This window comes from Scyliorhinus canicula, chromosome 11 (genome assembly GCF_902713615.1).
Source record: "Scyliorhinus canicula chromosome 11, sScyCan1.1, whole genome shotgun sequence".
NCBI classification, from domain to species: domain Eukaryota; kingdom Metazoa; phylum Chordata; class Chondrichthyes; order Carcharhiniformes; family Scyliorhinidae; genus Scyliorhinus; species Scyliorhinus canicula.
The window spans coordinates 136,286,125-136,308,998 of record NC_052156.1 but is presented as its reverse complement, the minus strand read 5'-3'; the positions used below and the strand labels follow the sequence as shown (position 1 = coordinate 136,308,998).

The following is a 22,874-nucleotide window of genomic DNA, read 5'->3' as shown; positions in this document are numbered from 1 at the left end:
ATGACAGTCCAATCAAACAATTCATTTTTGAATATCATTTGTGCATTGTCTAATGAGTTGTACAAATGTAAGTAACCAAAAAGTGGTAATATCTCTTGAAGTTGTGTGACAAGGTACTGATTCCTTAACTGTTTTTTTGGGGGGGGGGGGGGGGGGGGTGGGGGGCTGCAGGGGCATATTGTGGTGGGCAGTAACATCCTGGCTCATGTTTTCCCAAGATTTTTGATACTATTTCACTTAAATTAGGTGGCGCCCTTGGCCATGAGTTTGAAAACTTTTTTCACATCGTTTGTGCATTGTCTAATGAGTTGTACAAATGTAAGTAACCAAAAAGTGGTAATGTCTCTTAAAGTTGTGTGACAAGGTACTGATCCCTTACCTGCTCTTTTTTTTTTTTGGGGGGGGGGGGGGGGGGGGTGCAGCAGGGACATATTGTGGTGGGCTGTAACATCCTGGCTCATGTTTTCCCCAGATTTTTGATACTATTTCACTTGAATCAGGTGGTGCCCTTGGCCATGAGTTTGAAAACTTTTTTCACATTAAAAAGTTTAAGAGACTGACTAGTGTACTGCACTACTGAAGTTATTAAATGATCCAGTGTGATATTTTTAAAAAAATGTAAATTTTAGTGAATATTTTAAATCTGGTTACTCACAAGTGGAGGACCTTATTAATACTTATTTTTATTGACAAACTCATTTTCAGTTGAATTAATAAAACTGCACCAGATTATCACTGCTAAATACATAAAGGAACACTTTTTAATGAAACAAAAAATTGCAATCTATTAGGTTGCCCGATTGCTTGGAAGATTTTAACTTTGTGATTATGCAAATATATTTTAGTGGAAACTTGGGACTAACTTAACCAGCGCAGTTTCATGCAATCAAGTGCAGTTTCCTGATTTCATCCACAGTGGAGACTCCCAACCTCTTCTCTCCAGATTCCTTACTGTCCTTAACATGCAGTATGGTAGAAGAAAAATGTAATTTCAATGCGTTGGCTGACCAACAAAGAAAATAGTTTTTTTTTCTGCCGGGGAGATGGAGTGGGATTTCCGTTAACACACACATACACACACACACACACAGGGGAGGGAGAGATGGACGGGTAACGCCGCCCGTGGCTCAGCCAAGCAAAGAAAATAGTTTAATGAAATATTAAGTTTAGTGTTTTCACAGATAAAACTCTGTTATTCAAAATTAGTTGTGTGTAGGAAAGATTAATTTGGGTTTTGTATCCAAAGTTAATTTTCTGAAGAATCTTTGGTTGCAGGGATGGTTGGAAGTTGTTGTGACATTAAAATGATTGGGTGATTGATCAGGCAACTATTAATATGCATGGTACTGACATGTGTGAGTTTACACTAAGTTTAGCGTCACTAGAAAGTAATTCCACTCTGGATAGATGTTGACTTGCACTGTAAACTGACTTGAGATGCTAGTTTGGCACTACTTTAGTTTGGATATCAAATGAATACAAATACAATATGGTATCATATCTGGTTTGCAAAGTGCTTTGTTGGACCATTGGTTGGTTCTTTATTCATTCTTGGGATGTGGGTATCGCTGGCTGGGCCAACATTGTTGCCCATCCCTAATTGCCCTTGAACTGAGTGGCTTATTCGGCCATTTCATTGGGGGGGGGGGGGGGGGGGGGGTGGCGGCGCCGCAGTTAACAGTCAACCTCATTGGTGTGGGGGGCCAGGATTCACATGTAGGCCAGGCCGGGTAAGGGCGGAAGATTTCCTTCCCTGAAGGATGTTAGTGAACCAGGTGGGTATTTACGGCAATGGTTTCATGGTCATCATTAGACTTCCAGATTGTTATTGAATTCAAATTTCACCATTTTCTGTGGTGGAATTTGAACCCAGGAACCCTGAGCATTACCCTGGGTCCCTGGATAACTAAGTCCAGTGACATTACCACTACCCCAATGCAGGAATGTGTATTATTTAAACCTACATCTTATATCTTGAAATGTATGAAGATTAAGAATTCTGCTGTCCCTGCTTACTTAGAAATGTTAATTTCTCATTATTGGACCATAAGTTTCCATGTGAGTGCACCTAGATAGAACTCTCCCTTCAGAAGGCACGTCAGTTCCAGCACATAAGAGGTAAACAAAGTAAATAATGTTTTGCCTGGCTGGAATCTGAATCTGAATCTGAACTGCAGCTCCTTGTCTTGGAACAGCAGCCGAAGTGTAAATGCACCTTAATTAATTTGTAGGACAGAGAGGGCATGATATGGCACACCACTTACTTTGTACTAAGTTCATTTAGTTGAAATTTGCTCCAGGGCTGTAAGGTTGGCAAAACAAAGCTTTTTTTTTTGGCTTTCAGAGGGACTTGGCTACCTATGGTGCTGATTCCAATGAAATTCCATAGTTGCAAACTTAGGCTAAGACTAGCAATGCACAGTTCCCTTCAACTCTGCACATACTCTGCCTTATGTCCAATCTGTAGCTGAGATTAGTTTCTTCCAACTCCAGAGCATTGCCTTTTTATACCCATTGCCATAGAAGCCCCGTCAATGACCACCTTCTTTCATTAATCTGTTTCTCTAATATTGGCCAACATTCCTTCATCTGGCATTCAGAAATATCAGATAATCCAGAAAACTACTACCTAAATTCCCCATAAAGTCAAGTACATCCATTACCTCTGTCCTTATGAACTTGGGTGTCTCTGTCCCTGCAGTGAATCGCCTTCAAAATAATTTACAAACCCTGATGAGCTTGCCTTGCCTTATATGGAAAATCTCCAGCAGAACCCTCATTTCTTTGACACTGGATGAGTAACTCTACGTCTTTCATTTTTCTGTCATGTTGTGATCTTCCAACCATTAAGTCTTTGCGGCTCTTCTTAAAAACTTTGCACCCTGGATCCCTTCGGGAACATCTTTGTGTCTATTTCTTGCACTTTAGCCAGCAGTCTAATGTCTCCCTTGAGTCTCTGACTAGAATGGAATCCAGTCCTGAAGATGCAGTTTAATTATGACTTATTCTGACTTGTTTGGTGTACAGTTCAGCATGCTATATATTGACTTTGCTGCTCAACATTAGTTGGAGGGTCAACTAAGGCTCCTAGACCTCAATCCAATTTGAGCAGTGTGTTGGTGTTGTCTGCTTTTCCTTAACTATGTACGCTGTGTACTTTCGTATAATTTGCATCTGCCATTGTACTGCATCATTAAATCGAGACGCTTTACTGAGATTATTTGGATTTGAAACTTAATTCTGAAATGTAGTTAATTTAAAATGAAAAACTACTCTTAATATTGTTTCTCTAATGTACTTTTCTTTTTTTGTTGCCTAAGATGAATCATTCATTGGAGAATTCAATTCCCTATGAGGAATATTTACGAATGAAAGCACGGACAATACCACAGCATCGCATGAAGGAATTCTTGGATTCTATGAATGGCAAAGGGTCTGAAGATGTCCAGCAGTTTGTTCAAACTCCTGTTACAATGTACCAACAAAGAGGACACTACATATACATGGATAGTGCTGATGTTGCTGGATCATTGCTCGAGTTAGCTAGACCTATTAGTTCTCCAATTCAGCAACATGCATCCCAGGGATCACCACTAGGACAGCAGCAGATGCAGTCTCACCATGTACAGGCACAACAAGTCCACCAGTTGGAAATTCAAACAAATCACCAATCCCTGCAAGCAAAGCAGATGCAAGCCCAGTTGCAGTCGCAGACGTCTTCTGAGGAATCACATTCTGGCAGTCAAGCTGTCAACTCAATAGCACAAGAAAGAAGGCCAAGTTCTTCAGGTGTTCCACAGCCTGTGAAGAAAAGGAAAGTTGATTTACCAACTGAAGAAAGTTATACTATGAGTCAACCTTCAGTGCAAAATGCAGTGACCACTGTGCTTACTCTGTCTTCCCAGGCCCAACAGCAAGGTTACATTCCTGTTCGTCAAGAACTGCTCACAGTGGACAGCAGTCAGTTGTACGGTGTTGTTCCAGCTACCACCTCAGCTACTGGCCCACTATCCAACACTGAATCATGGACAATATATACGACCCCTGCACCTTGCTCAGATGGCCAAACTGTACTCCATTCTGCAGTTCCTCACAATAATTGTAATTTAGTCCAAATTGATGAAATCCCAATGAGTATGACTGGGATTAAAATAGAAGAGGACAAGGATAAGACTCAAATCCTGTCAGATGGTGGCAAAAACCTACAGGATAAAATGATGCATCCATCTGTGACAGCTGCGTTCTCAACACAGTTTGTGAATGTGAATGGAAATCTTCATATTCCTGTTACGATACAAGCTGGTGGAAGAGCCTATCAGTCTCTGAAATACTGGGATCCACAGCAATTACAGGTATTCCATAATACTGTAACCTTTTATGCACATGATTGTTCTGGTAAGTGTTCTGCATTGGTTGTAAAGTAAACCAATGAAGAAATGTAATTTGAGATCCTTCCTTCTCTGCTTGTTATCTTGAACAGCAGAATGATAATTTGAAACTTAAAGCCTACTATATAGTTATACATTATGGGCATGAGGATAGCTTCCTCAGTTTATGAAATTAGATTTGTATTAGGGTGAGGTAACTAACCCAACTATTTTTTTATTTAAAAAAAACCTTCCACAAAATCTTTAGTTTCAAATGGCAAGGGACTTGAAAAGCTCTAGGTAGGCATTCCAACACCCTGGGTAAATGACATGCATGTCAAAATATTACAAAGAATTTCAGTGCAAGCCTTAATTGCCATTTATCTTATTCACCATGCAAATCTGTTTTGGTTGTTTAGAATAAGAACAACTCTGGAACACAGTGCAAGAGTTGGAAACACAAAAACTCTCTCTCCATCTCGATCCTTTGGTAGACCACAAGAAACAACAGGATAAAAACATTAGATTAAAATTTTTGCCCTCACCAACTTTAACTCTAGCTTGCATTTTGATACCAAGGAGCTTATCACGTTGGAGGAACGCAATCTTTCTAAATATCAAATTAAAAAGAATAATGGTGTTTGAGCCATAAACTACAGAGTATTCTTGAGTGATTGTAGTCGGGTATGACTGAATTCCAGGGATACCGTTCTTGTCTGTGAAATAGGTTTGGCCTTTGGTGCAAAGCTACTCATGATTCAGTGATGCCAAACAAGTCGTTTTTCAGCCCCAAGTTACTTTCACCTTTTTGTTAGATCTTGGCATCTGCACCTCAACATATTTTCCTTGATACTCTTAACCAGCAAAATTGTATGAGTCTAGGACTTGAAAACATCGGTTGACCCAACATCTACAGTCTTTTTGGAGGAGTGAGTCTAGGTTTCCACTACCCTTTATCCTTTGTGTGCTTCCTGATTTCTCTCCTAAATGGGCCAGCACTCATTTTAAAAGTAACTTCAATTAGATCAACCCTCAAGTTAAGAGAATACAAGCCAAGTTCATCTGGCCTCTTAATTTAATCTTTTAAGCCTTTTTATCGTTCCTTGCATCTGCACTGTACTCCAATACCAATGTATCTTTCCTGAGATTCAGTGCCCCTGGAAATAAAGGTTACCATTCCGATCACTGTTTTAATTACTTTGTGTCTGTGCACAAGCTTTTGCTGATTTGTATACATTGACACCTAAAAATGTCTGCTCCATAACTTCTAATCTCTCTCTATGAAGAACATACTGCAACCTGACATTCTCTGATCCAAAGTCGTAACCTTGCACTTCCCCACATTGATTTCCGTCTGTCATGCTGCCTTCTAGCACCAACAGTTGGAAAATAATAAACTTAATTAATGCCTGTTCAGTTAGTGGGACGGTTTCTCTCACACATTTTCTAAGGCACGTTTATGTCTGCAGATAAATGTAACAAGTAGATTCTTGTCATGTTTGACTTTATTAATTGAATGACAAAACTAGGAGAGGGGAAGATTTGGTGTAGCTGTATAAGCTACAAATGTTTAGAAACTCAAATGTTTTTCCAGTACCTCACTTTGTTTTTCAGTAAATTTTCAAATAGTGTTGGTAGAGAATAGTAGAGAAGAGGAAGTAAATTGAGAAGTAATGATCTAAGTGTTACGATTCAGTTAGGAACTAGTAACCTTTTGCTAAGTAGACAAAGTTTGAAGTCCCAGTTACCCAACAGAATAAAGCTACACGGTTCCATAGTTTTGAACAAACCAAATAAACTACTGTACGAAGTCACAGAAGTAAAACAATCTGCAATATCCATCTTGAACCTCTAACATTCAGATTTAACGTGAGGTAAATATGAATTAACCGGCGAGCATTGATCGAAAGCACCAAACTGCACATTAAGTGGCAGATGCAACCCAGTCAGATCTCACTGATTTCTTGGCAACCCACCCAAATGTCAGTGACCACTGAGAGTCACAATATCCTGTTTAAGTTGTGTCTCTGAGGGATTTCAGCTTTCTGCTTTCGAAGATTTAGCCTCTGAATTTCTTCAAAAGTCACTCCAGCTCAGACTGCCTCAGTGACTTCTCACCTCCTGGTCGTTCAGTCTCTCCTGAAAGTGCGTGCCACGGGATTCACAAAGTTACACTCGCTTTTAATTACCTGCAGACTTTCAATTCTCCGTAGGCTGCCAGCTTCACAAAACAGACACTACCCTGTGATTTCGCCGAACTCTAGTCTCACGGCTGCACTTAACTATAAATGGCTTCTAGGGTTTCTTTGAGCCCCAACAGCACTGAACAGCTCCCAGGGCTACGCTGTGAGCGACAAACCACACTAGATCCAAATTGCATCTAACCTCCCTTCCCAGCAAACACACAGATCAATTGAAACCAGAGAACCGTCTTCAGCTTTGCCCATCTCCATGATGATGGAGCCTTTTGGGATTTTTAAACTAATTTAGCTCTAATTCCTAACTAAACCAAAATATCTCCCTGGACTACACTTTGCCAGCAATGTAGACATCTTGTCTCCAGTTCTCCAGTTAAGTAAGCCCACTTGCTGTTTTATGGCTCCATTTCTTCTACTCTGCCTATATTAAACAAACATGGGCCAGCTTCTGAACCGGCATATTCTTTTGGGTGTTCTGGTAATCTCTAGAACCCAGCCTTTTAGTTGCCTTGCCTTCACAACAATAATCTTCCCAGAACTGAACATTACCTTTACCATTAAAATATTAAAGTGAACCATGTTTTAAATATTCGTAACACAAGTGATACTCAATTTACCCATTTAAAGTGTGATTCCCACAGTATGAAGGCTTGAAAAAGAATAAATTGGAGTTAGAGGTACTTATCTACTTTGAGGATTAAGTATTTTTGGACACTTATTTGAAGGTGTTGAAGAAAGTTCAGAAGAGCAGTGCCCATTGTGGTATTAATTTAAATAGATCAGGATCACTGCAGTGGAGAGAGAAGATTGAAGGCGAGGGTGAACAGGATCTACATGATGAGTGCTCTCTTGCAACATAAACTTCATGATATAACCTCAGTAATTGCCATAGAAAATTTGTTTTTGAGAGTTGGGCAAGCAGAAGTTGCATTTCTGTCTTATTGCATTTCTGGTCTACTTTAATCAAGTGTTAAGAACAATGAAATTGGAGCAAGTGTAGATCATACCGTCACTTGAGACCGCTCCGCCATTCAATATGCTCATGGCTGATGGTGGGCCTCAACTTTACATTCACACCCACTCTTAACTCTTAACCCCCTCAGAGATCACAATTATGTCTATCACAGCCTTAACTCAACGATGATGTTTTTAAAAAACAAAAGGGGCTTTTTGAAATGTGGTTGAAAATTACGCAACTATGTTAGAGATTGAATATATAGGGATGAAGTATGTTACTATTTCTTATTATCACTACTTAAAATATGTCAGGCCGAGGTGAAGCTAAGAACCTATAATTTTATGCATCACCGAGAATCATGACGAGCAGTCAATCTATATTAGCTTATCTGGTGATTTTACACAGAAATTCTGCCGTAACTTCACCTCAGTAAACTATTGCAGTGTCCAGCATATATTGACCATTGTACGCCTAGTGGAACCATCATGCCACAATCACTGTGTAATGCTAACTTGATCCAACCACCTTCAGCTGCATCATCAATGGCCATACAATTCCTGTACCAGCCTCCCCGGACAGGCGCCGGAATGTGGCGACTAGGGGCTTTTCACAGTAACTTCATTGAAGCCTACTCGTGACAATAAGCGATTTTCATTTTCATTTTTCAATGTTCAGCACCATTTGCGACTTCTGAAATACTGAAGTAGTCCATGTCCAAATGCAGCAGGACCTGGACAAGATCCAGGCTTGGGCTGACAAGTGGAAAGTAATGTTCACACCACACAAGTGCCAGGTAATGATCCTCTCCCATGAGAGAATCTAACCATTGCCCCATGGACATTCAGTGGCATTACCATCGTTGAATCTCCCCACTGGAGGTTACCATTGACCAGAAACTGAACTGGACCAACAATATAAATACTGTGGCTGCAATAGAAAATCAGAGGCTAGGAATCCTGTGGTGAGTAATTTCGCTTTTGACTCCCCAAAGCATGTCCCTCATCCATAATTCACGAGCGTGATGGAATTCTCTCCACTTGCCTGAATGAGCTCAGCTACTACAACAATCCAGAAGGTGAACACTATCCTGGTCAAAGCAGCTCACTTGATTGGCACCCCATCCACAAACACAAACGTAAAATGCAAGGAGGCTTCTGTACTTTACACATCTCTGCCCTGTTTAGCCACAGAGGTTTCTAGCCTTTTCTGGTAAAAAATACCCTGGACTCTGTTGCTGCTGACCCACTAAGTAGTTCACGCCAAGCAGAATTGCGAGTTGAGGTGGGAAGGCAGTGGTATTTGTTTATAGTCATGGTGGAGCTGGCAAGATGGTGGGCTGGCATTAACGGCGAAGGTCGGATGGGGCTGGGGGTGGTAGTCATGACTACTAGACGGGGGAATGAGACCCCCAGTCCGAATGGTAACGTGGAATGTGTGGAGGTTGGTGAAGTGGACAAGAGTTTTCTCATATTTGAAGAGCTTGAGAACTGATTTGGTACTGTTGCAGGAACAGCAGGAAGCCGACTTGAGGGTGAAGGGCCAGGTTAGGCTTCAGAATGATTGGCCGAGTCAGGTGTTCTACTCTGGCTCTGATAGCAGGGCCGGGGGGGGGGGGTAGCTATACTAGTGGGGAAGAGAGTTGGGTTTTAGATGGAGAAGGTGGTGATGGATCAGGGGGACAGATACGTTATAGTAACCGGTGCGTTGGAGGGGAGGTTGGTGGTGTTAGCTAGTGTGTATGCTGCAGGATGATGTACGATTTGTGAAGAGGATGTTGGCAGCCATACTGTCTGGACACACATCAGTTGATTTTAGGTGGGGAATTAAATAAGTGTTGCATCCGAAGATGGATCGGTCTAACCCGTGCTGTTGATCCCTTGTTGGGGGGGGGGGGGCATGGTATGTATGAAGGAGATGGATGGACCCATGTTGGTTCTTACATCCAGGGATAGAGAGTATTCCTTTTTTTTTGCTGGTGCATAATGTGTATGCAAAGATTGATTTCTTTATTATGGGTAGATCGGGGGTGAGGAAAGTGGAATATTCTATGACTGTCATTTACGATCATGCTCCGCCTTTGGTGGATGTGGTTCTTAAGAACAGTGGCCGGCGTGGAGGTTGGATGTGGGGCTGCTTGTGGATCAGAGTTTTTGTGCAAGGATTGGAAGGGTGATTGATGGTTATGTGGGGCTCAGTGGTTTGGAGGTGTAAATGGTGGTGGTAAGGGGCGAGATCATCTCGTATAAGGCGCAGATGGATAGGGAGACGAGAGGAGTGGCAGCGGCTGGTAGATGAAATCTTGGAGAGTTGATGGGAAGTATGCAGAAGATCCCACTCCAGAGCTTTTAGTCAGTAGAAAGCAATTGCAGGTGCGGTTTGACCATTTGTCTACAGGGAAAGTGGTATGTCAGTTGAGGCGGACAAAGGAGGTAGTATACGAAAACGGGGAGAAGGCCAGTTGCTTATTGGCAGGACAGCTCTGCTGGCAGGCGGTCTCACAAGAGATTGTTCATGGTCCCGGATGGGGCGAGGGGATTTGTTGGTGGTTGCGGAGCAGGTGAACATTGCATTGAGGAGTTTTATAAAATGTTGTGCAGGCCGGGGGGCGGGTCTAGAGCGTCCTAAAGTAGGAGAGGGCAGGGTTGGTGGAGCCAGTGGGGATTGAGGCGGTTTGGATGGCGATAGAAAAGATGCAAACATGGAAAGCACTGAGGCTGAATGGGTTGCCAGTGGAATTCCCAGCCCTGGTGGAATTCTGTAAGATGTTTTTGGATATGGTGGCGCTGCTGTTGGTGGAGATGTTTGAGGATGTGGTGGCTAAGGGAACGCTCCCGGAGATGATGGGATAGGCATCTATTTTGCTGTTGTTAAAAAAGGATAAGGTCCCAGTGGAGTGTGGATCGTATCTGCCAATGTTCTTGCCAAATGTGGATGCCAGAATTCTTGCCAAGGTGTTGGTGCTTAGGTTGGAAGAGTGTCTTCCGCAGGCGATTGTGGAGGATCAGATGGGGTTTGTAAAGGGTAAGCACTTCGAATTTATGGCACTTATTAAACGTGGTGTTCTCCCCATCAGAAGGGGGAAAACTGGAGGCGGTAGCTGCGCTGGAGACGGAGAAGGGGTTTGATCAAGTAGAATGGAGTTATTTGTTTGCGGTGTTGGAGTGGTTTGGGTTTGGGATTGGGCCTAAGTTTGTGGCATGGGTCAAAGTGTTGTATAAGGAACCAAAAGCGAGTGTTTGTACGAATGACGTGAACTCGGTATTTTCAGCTGCATAGGGATGTTCCATGTCTCCCCTCTTGTTTGCGCTGGCGATAGAGCCCTTGGCTATTGTGCTGAGGTGTTCGGATAAGTGGAGGGGGGGGATCATGTGGATGGGGGAAGGTGGAGCATAAGGTGTCCCTGTATGCCGACAACCTTTTGTTGTATATTTCTAACTGGGGTTCCATGGTGGGGGTAATAATGGGGATGCTCAAGAGGTTTTGCCGTACCAGCCTCCCCGAACAAGTGCCAGAATGTGGAGAGTTGGGGCTTTTCACAGTAACTTCATTTGAAGCCTACTTGTGACAATAGCGATTTTCATTTTCATTTTTTCATTTCATTTTCATTCATTTCCTTTAGTTTGGTGCTTTTTGGAATATAAACAGGATTTGGAAAAGAGCAAATCCTTTTTAGTTTCTTCGGGGGTGGGAGCTGGCTTGGGGGGGGCGGTGGGGGCGATTACCCATTCCGTGTGGAGACTAATCACTTCAGGCATTTGGTACAGGTGGCACAAGATTGGGCCCGGCTCCATAAATTGAATTTTACAAACCTGGTGGATCGTGTCAATGCAGATTTGTTGAAATGGGGGAGCCTCACCCTATCATTGGCAGGCCATGTGCAGGTGGTAACGATGAATATCTTGCCACAATTTTTCTTTTATTCCTGTTTTAGGGCAGCACAGTGCTGCAGTGGTTAGCACTGTTGCCTCACAGCGCCGAGGACCCGGGATTGATTCCGGCTCTAGGTCACTGCCCGTGTGTAGTTTGCACATTCTCCCTGTCTGCATGGATCTCATCCCCACAACCCAAAGATGTGCAGGGTAGGTGGATTGGCCATGCTAAATTGCCCCTTAATTGTTAACAAAAAATATTCCCGTGTTTGCCAGTGGAATTCCCAGCCCTGGTGGAATTCTGTAAGATGTATACAATATTTCACACTACTCGTATATTTAACTAGAAAATCAAAAGGCATTTTTTTACGGGGGGTGGAACAGTTGATTTTGTCGTTTGTCTGGGCAGATAAGGTGGCGAGGATTCGGAATGCAGTGCTTCAGAGAGAGCGACAATCAGGGGGTTTGGCTCTACCAAATCTGTTGTATTACTAATGGGGCAGTGACTGCCGAGAGGTGCAGGGGTGGGGTAGGGAGCCAGAGGCAATGTGGGTCCGGGTGGAGGCAAACTCTTGTCGAGGTTGCGATTGTGGGCGCTGACAACGGCGCTGCTTCCGTTTGCCCCAGGGAAATATTCAGGGCAAACGGAAGCTGAAGATATGGAAGCAATTTCGGCAGCATTTTAAATTAGGGGTGGGATCGAAGTTGATGCCAGTTTGAGAGAATTATGTGTTTGAACTAGCGAGACTGGATGCTAGATTTCGGGGGTGGGACGAATGGGGGTGATAGAAATTGTCATGTGAGAGTACCTTTAAGAAATGGGTATTTATCAAATAGCTGTAGTGGATGTACCTTTAAGAAATGGGTGTTTATCAAATACCTATAGTGGGTGTACCTTTAAGAAATGTGTGTTTATCAAATAGCTGCAGTGATGTCAGAGTATGAGCGGAGCTGGGCTGTCTGTCTGCTTTACTGCCAAACATGTGCATATGTTCTGGTCCTGCCCTAAGTTGGAGAAGTATTGGAGGTTGTTTTTCAACGCACTACGTCGGCGATCCTGCACGTGGATTTGGAGCCCAGTCCCCTCGGGGCCATATTTCTGGTGTCGGATTTGCTGGAACTGTAGATGGGAGTGGGAACAGATGTTTTAGCTTTTGCCTTGCTGATTGCTCGCAGGTGGGTCCTGCTCTGTGCCTCAGTTGTGGCTGGGGGATTGATGAAGTTCCTGTATAGTTAAGTTTGCTTTAAGGGGGACAATGGAGGGCTTCCACAAGGGAATGGCGTCTGTTTATCCTACACTTTAAAGAGTTGGTTACCATCAGCTGCTAAGGGGAGGGGGGATGTTTGGGGGTGGGGGGTGGTTTCTTTGAGTTATTGGGGTATTGGTTGGGGGGGGGGGGGTGTGGTTGTTCTTTATGTTTCACATTGTTTAGTTTCATGTGTAAAATGGTAAAAACAGAAGAAAAATATTTTTTAAAAAATTGATTCAAATAATTTTCCCACCTCCGTAATCAGGCTGTCCAACCTATAATTTTACTGGCTGATCCCTTGCACAGTTTTTAAACAATGGTACAATGTTGGCAGACCTCCAATCCTCTGGTATCTCGTCAATACCTAGTGAGTATTGGAAAATGAGCCTCAGAGCATCTGGTTTTTCCTGCCTGGCTTCCTTAACACCGTGAGGTACTGTCCATCTGGCCCAGGTGATTTATTCATCTTTAAGGATGTCAATTCCTCCAGTACTTGCTCTCTCGTTATGCTTTTGTATACAATATTTCACTCTACTCGTATATTTAACTAGAATGTCTGCATCACCCCCCTCCCTAGTGAAGACAGAGACAAAGTACTCATGGTGAACCCTGTCCACATCTTCAGCATCAATTCAAGTTACCATTTACATCTCTGTTAGGCCCTACCCTTTCCTTAGTTATCCTCTTGCTCTTCATACACTGGTAAAACGTTTTGGTTTTCTCTTATTTTACTGGCCAATATTTTTTCATATTCTCTCTTTGCTTTCCTAATTTCCTTTTTTACCTCACCCCATACTTTCTCTCCTTCTCTAAGCTTTCTACAGTATTTGGCTTTTTGTGACTGTCACAAGCTTTCCTTTTCTGCTTCTGGATAACCCGAGTGCTCTAGATTTGACAGCACTACTTTTTTTTTTCTTTGTAGGGACAATGTGGCTGTAGATTCCCACTGATTTGACACTGTTTTTCCTTCTAGTAGCAGTATGCATTATATTCCTGATTCTTTGTGGGCGGTCTGGACTCAATAAAATCTGAGATGGATTTGCAGGTATCATATCATTTAATAATAACTAACTTGCAAGGCTGGCTCAATCCATAGGACCTCAGGACACACACACTGGCTTCTGAGAGCCAAGAATAAAGAGAACCTCAGGACAAAGGAACACTGGAGATATACTTCAAATTACATCAAGATTCGCATACAAACTTCCCATTGGCCATTTTACACACCTCCTGACCTGGCCATATATCCTGATTGGCTCACTTTGCATTTTCCCAATCCTGGCCTCTTGTTACCCAGCATCCTTTTCACTATTCTCTCCACGAGGCAAAGCTCCCCTCCCCCTTCCTAGCCATGCTGTGCTCATCCCTTTGTTCTCTGTCTGTGAACTCATTACCCTCAGGGTCCTACTGTCCATCATATTCGTTTGTTCACTTCCTCATGCAGTCCACTTTTGCCAGTTCATCTCTGCTTTGTAAAATTTGTCTTCCCCCAATTTTGAACTTTAACTCCTGTTCTATCTGTGTCCTTTTCCATGACGATGCTAAATCTAACTATTATGGTCATAATCAACAAAATGGTCCCCACTCCTGTTTCATCCACTTGCCCAGCTCTTTTTCCGAAGACTAAATCTAGAGTTGTGCCCCCTCTCATTGGGCTTTTATGTACTGGGTAAAAAAAGTCTCCTGAATGTAGTTCAATAATGTTGTGCCCTTCATACTACGGTATCCCAGTTGACGTTCAGGTTGTTGAAGCTTCCAACTATCACTGCCCTATTGTTTTTGCACATTTGCCCTTCTATCTCCCTTCCACTATTTGGGGAACAGTGATGTCATCTTCGAATTGTATAAAAGCTTTACCTATTTTAAATGTGAGGAAGCCTTTTGAAATAAGTGATTTACTATTCAGGAACAATCAAAGTTGAATCTACCAAATGCCCAAGAAAATACATTTGTGGAATTGTATATCATGTACTTGCACAAATATTGTGGAGTTTTTTTCTTGTAGGTCCAAGCTATGCAGACACATTCAGCGGAACAGCAAATTGAGGTGCAGGCTGATTTAATGCTTCCCGAGTCTCTGAAGCCAGAAGAAGGAGCCAGTGTCTGGCAGAATTGGGCTCAAGTTAAGAATGCAGAAATAATGAAAGAAGCTGAAAATAAACCACCTTTGCCAGGAAGTAATGATTTATTTTCTATCTTTAAACATTTTATAACTGGAGGATAATTTGCTTCTTTTGCATATTGCCCTTTATCACTTTTTAGAAATCTTTGTTTATCAGCATAAATTAAACCATTAGATTATAAAGCTGTTTCATTTGTAGAAAAAACCCAACTGGAAAAAGGATTTAGAGGTTAAATGAAAGATTGGTGCTGGAGGTAGCGATTTAACTTGCAATATTCGTGGAACACTTTAATTATTTAAACAAAGGAAATTACAAACAAAGCAGCTACTCACAAATACCTAATATTCTGCCATGTGAATTTTTAGTTTTCAATAATAAAAATGTTTCATAAAACAGTTATTTGTATAGAATTGATTGATCTTACCCATCTGAAGGTCAGTGTAAATGGACAGCTCCAAGAATACTGACTGAACAGTATAGACTTGAACTTTTAACACAGCTGGTGTTAAGGTTGGGGGGGGGGGTGTCGTCTTAGTGTTCCTTTGTTTTTGTGTTAAATTTATAGAAAAACCTACACGACAAACTCTAATTCAAGTGTTTTTCCTAAAAATGCATTTTCTTTACACTAATTGTGTAACAACAGTGCAGTAGATTGGCTAGTTGTAGAATAATTTATGTAGTTCTGAGCTTTTAGCAATTTTATGAAACTGCTTTATGAATTTGAAGTTGACTATTAGGTAAATATTTCTATCCTAAAGCTGACAGTTAAAACTTTCGTGGCAGCAGGGGCAAACTCAACATTGAGTTTCTGGGTCATCTTTTTGATTATCAACTTCATCTTTTGCACCATCAGCCTCTGTGACTTCGCCAAGCCAGAATCCTTGATGTCATCAGTACTCTTGTTCACGTTTTCAAAACAATTAAAGAAAAATTGTAAATATTTATTAAAATTGTGATATTTATGAAAACTGGAGAATCTCTTGAATCGTAAGATTTTTGACAATTATACTTTGTATATTCACCCTGCCTGAAATCTTCTGCAACTGTTTTATATTCCCATTTCTCACTCAATATTGGCTCAAAAATTCAAAACATGAGCTATTGTGGATGAATGAATGAAATGCTGAGTTTTCTTTTGGTTACTTTAATAGGCTTTCTTTTCTTTTTAAATGCTAGGACGACAGCCAATGAAATTTAGAGAAGATGCTCTTTGTGCAACATTAGTAGAACTCAATTATGGACTTTGTTTGATGACCAAAGAAGCAAGATATTCAGATGGTTCCCCCTATGAAGCAGACTTGCTGTATTATTTCTTTCTTTGTATTCAGAAGGTAGTCTTCGCATTCTTTCCTTTTGGTTGGTGGAGGAACATATACATGCTCACACTGCCATGTTTCTGTAATTAAATGAATGGAATTTTGTTGCTGGATGAGGACAATTTATTCACTTTTTTTCTTTGTTTCATATGTTTTACAGTATATGTTTGAAAATGGAAGAATAGATAATATTTTTGCAGACCTCTACTATTCCAAATTTACTGAAAGATTACATGAAGTGCTGAAAGAATGGCATCCTAAAATAAGCCCGCTTGGTGAGTTATAATTTATTTCTATCCATAACAGTGGTGTTTACTTTTGAGGTTATGGGGCTGGAAATGCATCCTCAGAGTTTGTTGTAATGTCAATGTTCAATAATTTCAAGGTTGTCACCGTTAAACTTTAGACCTGATATGGATGTCTTGGCTCACAATGTTGAGTTTGGCATCTGTATGACTATTCTAGAATGAGAATTCACCACACCACACCTTGGTCTATACCCCCAACTCATCTGTCATCATCTTCTTGGAGTATCTCGCCTTGTTCCACCTCTCTACCTTCCTCGTAAAAACCTTGTTCTTTACCAGAGATGAGAGTGACTGCAGGCAGAAAGGTCTGAAAACCTTCAAGGACTAGGAACAATGTAATAATATCACTTTTTATGATCTGTAATGCAAATGCTTCTAGGATATTTCAAATGGGTAGAATTATTAGACTTCAGGTGGGCAGAAATGTTTGTTTTCCCTCTGTTTAATCTCCTAGTGCCGCACGACTATGGACCAATGCATTTGTATCAAATCACCAAAGTGACCTGAGCATTTCAGCATTCGGTTTAGTCAGTGCATGTAATATAGGATGAAATCCATACTAACAACAGGACATGACCATGCTGTATTGCATGTATGTGAAGTGAAGAAAAGAATATGGAAGTGATTCTCAAACTATTTCTCCAGTGTGATCTCATTTTAATTCACTGGCACCTTCTCAAGGGCAATGCCAGCGACCCATGAAAGAATATATTGGTAAATATTTATTTTGAGAATTAACATGACCCCAGCTAGCAAAAATAAAACAGCAATAAACCAGCGAAGTAACATTCAGTATATAATTTTTGTATTAAAGATCAACATGTAATAATACATCATATAATATGAAATTCTTATTAAAAGTTTGTTTTTAAAGTTTTTATAATTCATTATCATCATGGCTAATCATCAAGTTCAATACCCTGATCCAGCCTCCCCCCTCCATATCCCTTTAGTCCCAAGAACTATCTAACTCCTTCTTGAAATTACACAACGTTTTGGCCTTGACTGTTTTTTGTGGTAGTGAATTCCACAGATTCACCACTCTCAGGGTAAAGTGATTGTTCCTCATCTCCATCCTAAAAGGTTTACCCCATATCATCAAACTATGACCCTAGGTTAGGACTCCCTACTGACAGGAATGTTCTTTCTCAACCTACCCTGTCTAATCCTGTTAGAAGTTTCTACGAGATCCCCTCTTACTCTTCTAAACTCTAATTAACATAAACCTAACCAACTTAGTCTCTCCTCATGACAGTTCCGCCATCTTAGGAATCAGGCTGATGAACCATCGCCGCAATTCTTCCATAGCAAAAACATCCTTCCTCAGATAAGGACACCAAAACTGCGCACAATACTCCAGGAGTGGATCATCAATTCTCTCTGCAATTTCAGTGAAACACCCATATTTGTTTACTCAAATCCTCTTGCTATGAAGCCCAACGTCCATTCCTCGTATTTTTAGTTGAAATTTTAAATGGTTCTCAGTCTTTACTGTTCTTTTCCACCACCTCCCCTTTCAACCGCAGAACTTTGTCCTTGCACCTGTTACTTTAATCTCTAATCTCTATCATTATGTTGTCCGTTGTCCGCTCCCAAATCCATGCCCATCTTTCTAGCTGCTGTATATTTGAACTTCTCCAGTCAGGTTTCCACCTCTGCTGCAGCACTGAAACAGCCCTCATCCAGTCACTAAGCACATTCTCTGTAACTAACCAGGGTGCACCATTCCTCTTCATCATGGCTTGTCTGGATCATTTGACACGAATGGTCGCACCATTGTTCTTCAATGTCTCTCCTCCATTGAACAGTTGAGTTGGACCGTGCCTGGTTCCACTTGTAGCTAACCAATCTTGAGAATATCTTGCAGTTGCTTTGTGCCCTGCACAGTTATCTCTGGAGGTCCAGACATATTTTCAACTGATCTACACACTACCCCTCAGTGACATCATCCGAAACTATGATGTCGGGTGATGCTAACACCACCCAGTTCAACCTCACCACTATCTCTCGACCCCTCCACTGTCCTCATCGTTGCCAGCTTTGCTTGCTGAACGACAGTCCAGGACAACCTGCTGTTTCCTCCATATATTCTTGATTGAGCATCAAGTCTGTCCACCCATCATGCCTGTACTTAATAATCTGCTACCACGCTTATGGTTCATTAAAGCCTCAAATTTTAAATCGCCATCTCTATCTCTGTAACCTCCTACAACCTTGTCAGCAAATATGCTTTCTCCTACTTTGGTCTACCGCGCATTCACTATTCCCTATGCCGCCTCATTGGAGGCCACACTATTGTTCGAGTCTAGGTTCTAAGCTGTAGAATAGCCTCTTTTCCAACTTTAAGACCATCCTTCAAACCTTCTTTGGACAAGCTTTTTGTTATCCTCTTAATGTCTTTGATTCAATAATTCCCCCCCCCCCCCCCCCCCCAAAAATATGCTTCTCCCAAGTGCTTGCATGTGGTGTTATATAGATGTAAGTTGTTGTTGAGTTGCTGCCTTTAGAAGAGGCAGGCTATTGGGAGAAAACTGGTGGAGAGAAGATATTTTTCATTATATACTGAATGATTCAGTGGATTACAATACTGTCTTTTTTCATCTTTCTGATGGGTACAAACAATAACTTCAGCAGTAACTTAGCCCAAATTGGCTGTCTCTTTTGTACATCAATTTTTTAAAAAATCACGAATTAGAAAATGCTTTTTCCGAGATTGATTGATGCATTGCCAGGGACAGTGACTATATAGGTCCTGCTGAATGACAATGTTTTTTTTATTGCTGGGCAAAATAATCTGAAAACATCCCATTAGTGGTAAGCAGATGTGAACAGTGGGGATTTCCTTAATTGAAACAATTTGAACGCTCCTGATTTGAAGCTTCACTGAGCAAATGTGTGTATATATAGAAGCGTTTCAGCCATTGTACAATTTAAAGTAAACAGATCCAAGTGGGTTATGTAACTGTTCCAAGAATTTTACTTTAGTGTTTACTGAAAACCAACATGCCAGTCTGCCTTGGAAGTATTTGTCAACACTCTATGTTCAGCATGTCAAAATTATAGTATATAAGATGTAAATGAGATTTGGCCTTTACATATTAGTTTTCGCTCTTAACGATTATAACTTAGCTTAAGGACATCGATCCTTTAAAAAAATATATATATTTTTATTCTCCTTTTTCACGTTTTCTCCCAAATTTAAACCCACCAATGATAAACAATAACGAATACTGGGCAGCACGGTAGCACAGTGGATAGCATTGTGGCTTCACAGCGCCAGGGTCCCAGGTTCGATTCTCCGCTGGGTCACTGTCTGTGCGGAGTCTGCACGTTCTCCCCGTGTTTGCGTGGGTTTCCTCCGGGTGCTCGGGTTTCCTCCCACAGTCCAAAGATGTGCAGGTTAGGTGGATTGGCCATGATAAATTGCCCTTAGTATACAAAACGTTTAGGAGGGGTTATTGGGATAGGGTGGAAGTGAGGGCTTAAGTGGGTCAGTGCAGACTCGATGGGCTGAATGGCCTCCTTCTGCACTGTATGTTCTATAAAATCTGAGTACAATGTCAATCCCCATATCAACAACAATCCCATCCTCCCACCAAACAGCAGCCTGCATGTTTATATAAACAAATACCAAAAAGGAATCCGGAATCACCCAGTCACCATTAACCCACACAGTCCCCCTCCCCCAACCTTCCTAATGTTCGATGTAATCCAATTCTTCAAAGTGCATAATGAATAACACCAATTGAACCACTCCATCCTTCCCCTCAGTTCAAACTTAACCTTCTCAAGAGTTAAGAATTCCAGCAGGTCCGCCCGCCATGCCAGGGTACAGGGTGGAGACGTTGATCTCCATCCCAACAGGATCCGCCTTTGGGCGATCAACGAGGCAAAGGCTTCAACATCTGCCTCCGCACCCGTTTCCAACCCCGGCTGGTCCGACACCCCGTATATGGCCTCCCGAGGGCCCGGGTCCAGTTTCACGTGCACCACTTTAGAGATTACCCTAAAAACCTCCTTCCAGTAATCCTTTATCTTTGGACAGGACCAAAACAAATGAACGTGGTTTGCGCCTCCCCCCCCCCCCCCCCCCCCGCAACATTCACACACATCTTCTACCTCCCTCAAAGAGTCGGCTCATCCTTGCCCTTGTGAGGTGTGTTCTATATATGACCTTCAGCTGTATCAGCCTTAACCTCGTGCAGGAGGTGGAGGCGTTCATCCTCCGGAGCGCCTCACACCAGAACCCCCCCCCCCCCCCTCCATACCCTCTCCCAACTTTGTCCCACTTTGCCTTGATCCCTTCCAGCGGTGCCTTCTCCTCTTCCAAACTAGCCCTGTAAACCACTGACATTGCCCCCTTCTCCTGTCCACCTGTCGTCAGCACCTCCTCCAGCAAAGTGGAGGCCGGCTCTACCGGGAAGCTCTGTATCTCCTTCCTGGCAAATTCTAGCACCTGCATGTATCTAAATATTTCCTCCTCCTCCAGCCCATACTTCGCTCCCAGCTCCTTCAATCCTGCAAACCGACCCCCAAGAAACAAATCTTTTAGTGTCCTAATTCCTTTCTCCTCCCATCTCGGAAAATTTCCATCCCACTTCCCTGGCTCAAATCTATGGTTCTCCCGAATCAGCATTTCCCTTGACCCTGCCCCCAACCCGAAGTGTTGGCGAAACTGCCTCCAAATTCTCAACAATGCTATTACTACCCGACTCCCTGAGTATTTCCCCGGGGCCGTCGGGAGAAGTGCTGTTGCTAGCGCCTTCAATCACGACCCCTACACAAACCCTCTTCCATTCTGACCCACTGGGAATCAACCCCTCTGACCCAGCTCTGTACCGTCTCCACATTCGTTGCCCAGTAATAATAAATCACCTTCGGAAGACCTTCCTTCCTCTCTGTAGTAGCACCTTTCTAACTCTGGCCGCCTTCCCTCCCCATGAGTAGGCATTGATTTCCCTGTTGCTTAAAAAAGGTAAGGATCCGGAGGAGTGTGGGTCGTAGAGGCACATATCACTTTTAAACGTGGACGCAAAGGTATTGGCAGGTAGGCTGGAGGAGTGTCTCCCGAAGGTGATAGGTGATGATCAGACGGGTTTTGTGAGAGGGAGCCAGCTCTTTTAGAGCATTAGGAGGGTATTGAACGTCGTTATGGCACTGGCGGAGGGGAAGGAAACAGGTGGTTGGACACCGAGAAAGCATTTCAATGGGGGTACTTGATGGCAGTTCTGGCGCGGTTTGGGATTGGATCACGATTTGTGGATTGGATAAAGCTACTGTATAAGGGGCCGAGGGTGAGTGTCCGCACAAATAGCATCAGCTCGGGATACTTTTCTCTCCACTGTGGGACATCGATCTTTACATGTCACTAATTAGCTAACAAAATCTTGGGTTTCTACATCAAATTTGTTTCAGTCAATTGGGATACAGTAGGATTGTAACATTTACTCCTTCATAGAGTTTGTATGTGCAATTCTACAAAACCGTTTAATGTATTAAGGAAACTAAGCATGCATTTTGTTTTTAGCAATAACCACTAAATGTTTTCTAAATTGTGAAAAGTTTGTTTGAAACCTCTCCTTTTTTTAAAAACAGGTTATGTCATTCCTAGCCGTATTACTGAGGAGATGCTATGGGATTGTAAGCAACTGGGAGCGCACTCTCCAGCTACTCTTTTGTACACACTGATGTATTTCAACACCAAGTATGGCTTGCTATTGTATTATTAATCTGAAAATACTCATTTAAGGTTTAATGAGGAATAATTAACTTGTGCATTTGGTGAACTAGAATATATTGTAAAAATTTCAGTTTTATTGTCGAAGAAAATAAGCAAAGAAATTTTCTATTAGCGCCTTAATATGGAATAATTCAACAGACCATTTAACTGGGGAGTAAATTTGAAAGAAACATGTTTTTAGTTCAGTGAGATACATGCTTAAACTTTGATGGTGAAATGTTTTTGCAGGTATTTTATGCTGAAAACAGTTGAACAACACTCTAAGTTAGCTTTCTCCAAAGTATTAAAACAGATGAAGAAGAATCCAGGCAATTCAAAGGATAAGTGCTCTAGTATACGATATTTACGATTATATGGACAACTTCAAGCTGGACAGAAAGGTACTATGTTTTAAAGAACTTGTTGTTTTGCGCACAATTTGACCGCTGCTTCCTACATTATAATTGTTCTTTTAAAAGTATGTTTATTAGAATTTATTTTCATCATAATCAACATAAACCAGAACAGAATGCAGAACAATCACAAGCAAATACAAAAGTTTTTTAAAAAAAAGACATAATTAACTTAAATATGAAAATTAACCTAAACCCCCTAAAATCTGACGGTGACTAATTCCGGAAAAAAGGAAATAAATGGCTGCCATCTTGGGTGGAACCTCTCCACTGACACTCTGATGGTGAATGAGACTTTCTCCAAGTGTAGGAATAACACAGCCACCCAATCAAGCAGAGACACTGGGCAGAGT

The 22,874-nt window shown here is 41.9% G+C and overlaps 1 protein-coding gene across 3 annotated transcripts in view; it reads left to right on the top strand.

The window, feature by feature from the left end:
• The window catches only part of LOC119973397 (glutamine-rich protein 1-like), a 46,223-nt gene that overhangs the window by 18,188 nt on the left and 5,161 nt on the right, over positions 1-22,874 (top strand). For 2 of the 3 annotated variants that reach the window (XM_038811437.1, XM_038811438.1), the window contains exons 2-7: positions 3,318-4,352; positions 14,648-14,819; positions 15,942-16,096; positions 16,242-16,356; positions 21,985-22,093; positions 22,358-22,509. In XM_038811437.1, coding sequence (XP_038667365.1) covers positions 3,321-4,352; positions 14,648-14,819; positions 15,942-16,096; positions 16,242-16,356; positions 21,985-22,093; positions 22,358-22,509 — 1,735 coding nt within the window. In that variant the 5' untranslated portion in view covers positions 3,318-3,320. The remainder of the gene's footprint in view (positions 1-3,317; positions 4,353-14,647; positions 14,820-15,941; positions 16,097-16,241; positions 16,357-21,984; positions 22,094-22,357; positions 22,510-22,874) is intronic. The other variant, XM_038811436.1, reaches the window with a different exon arrangement.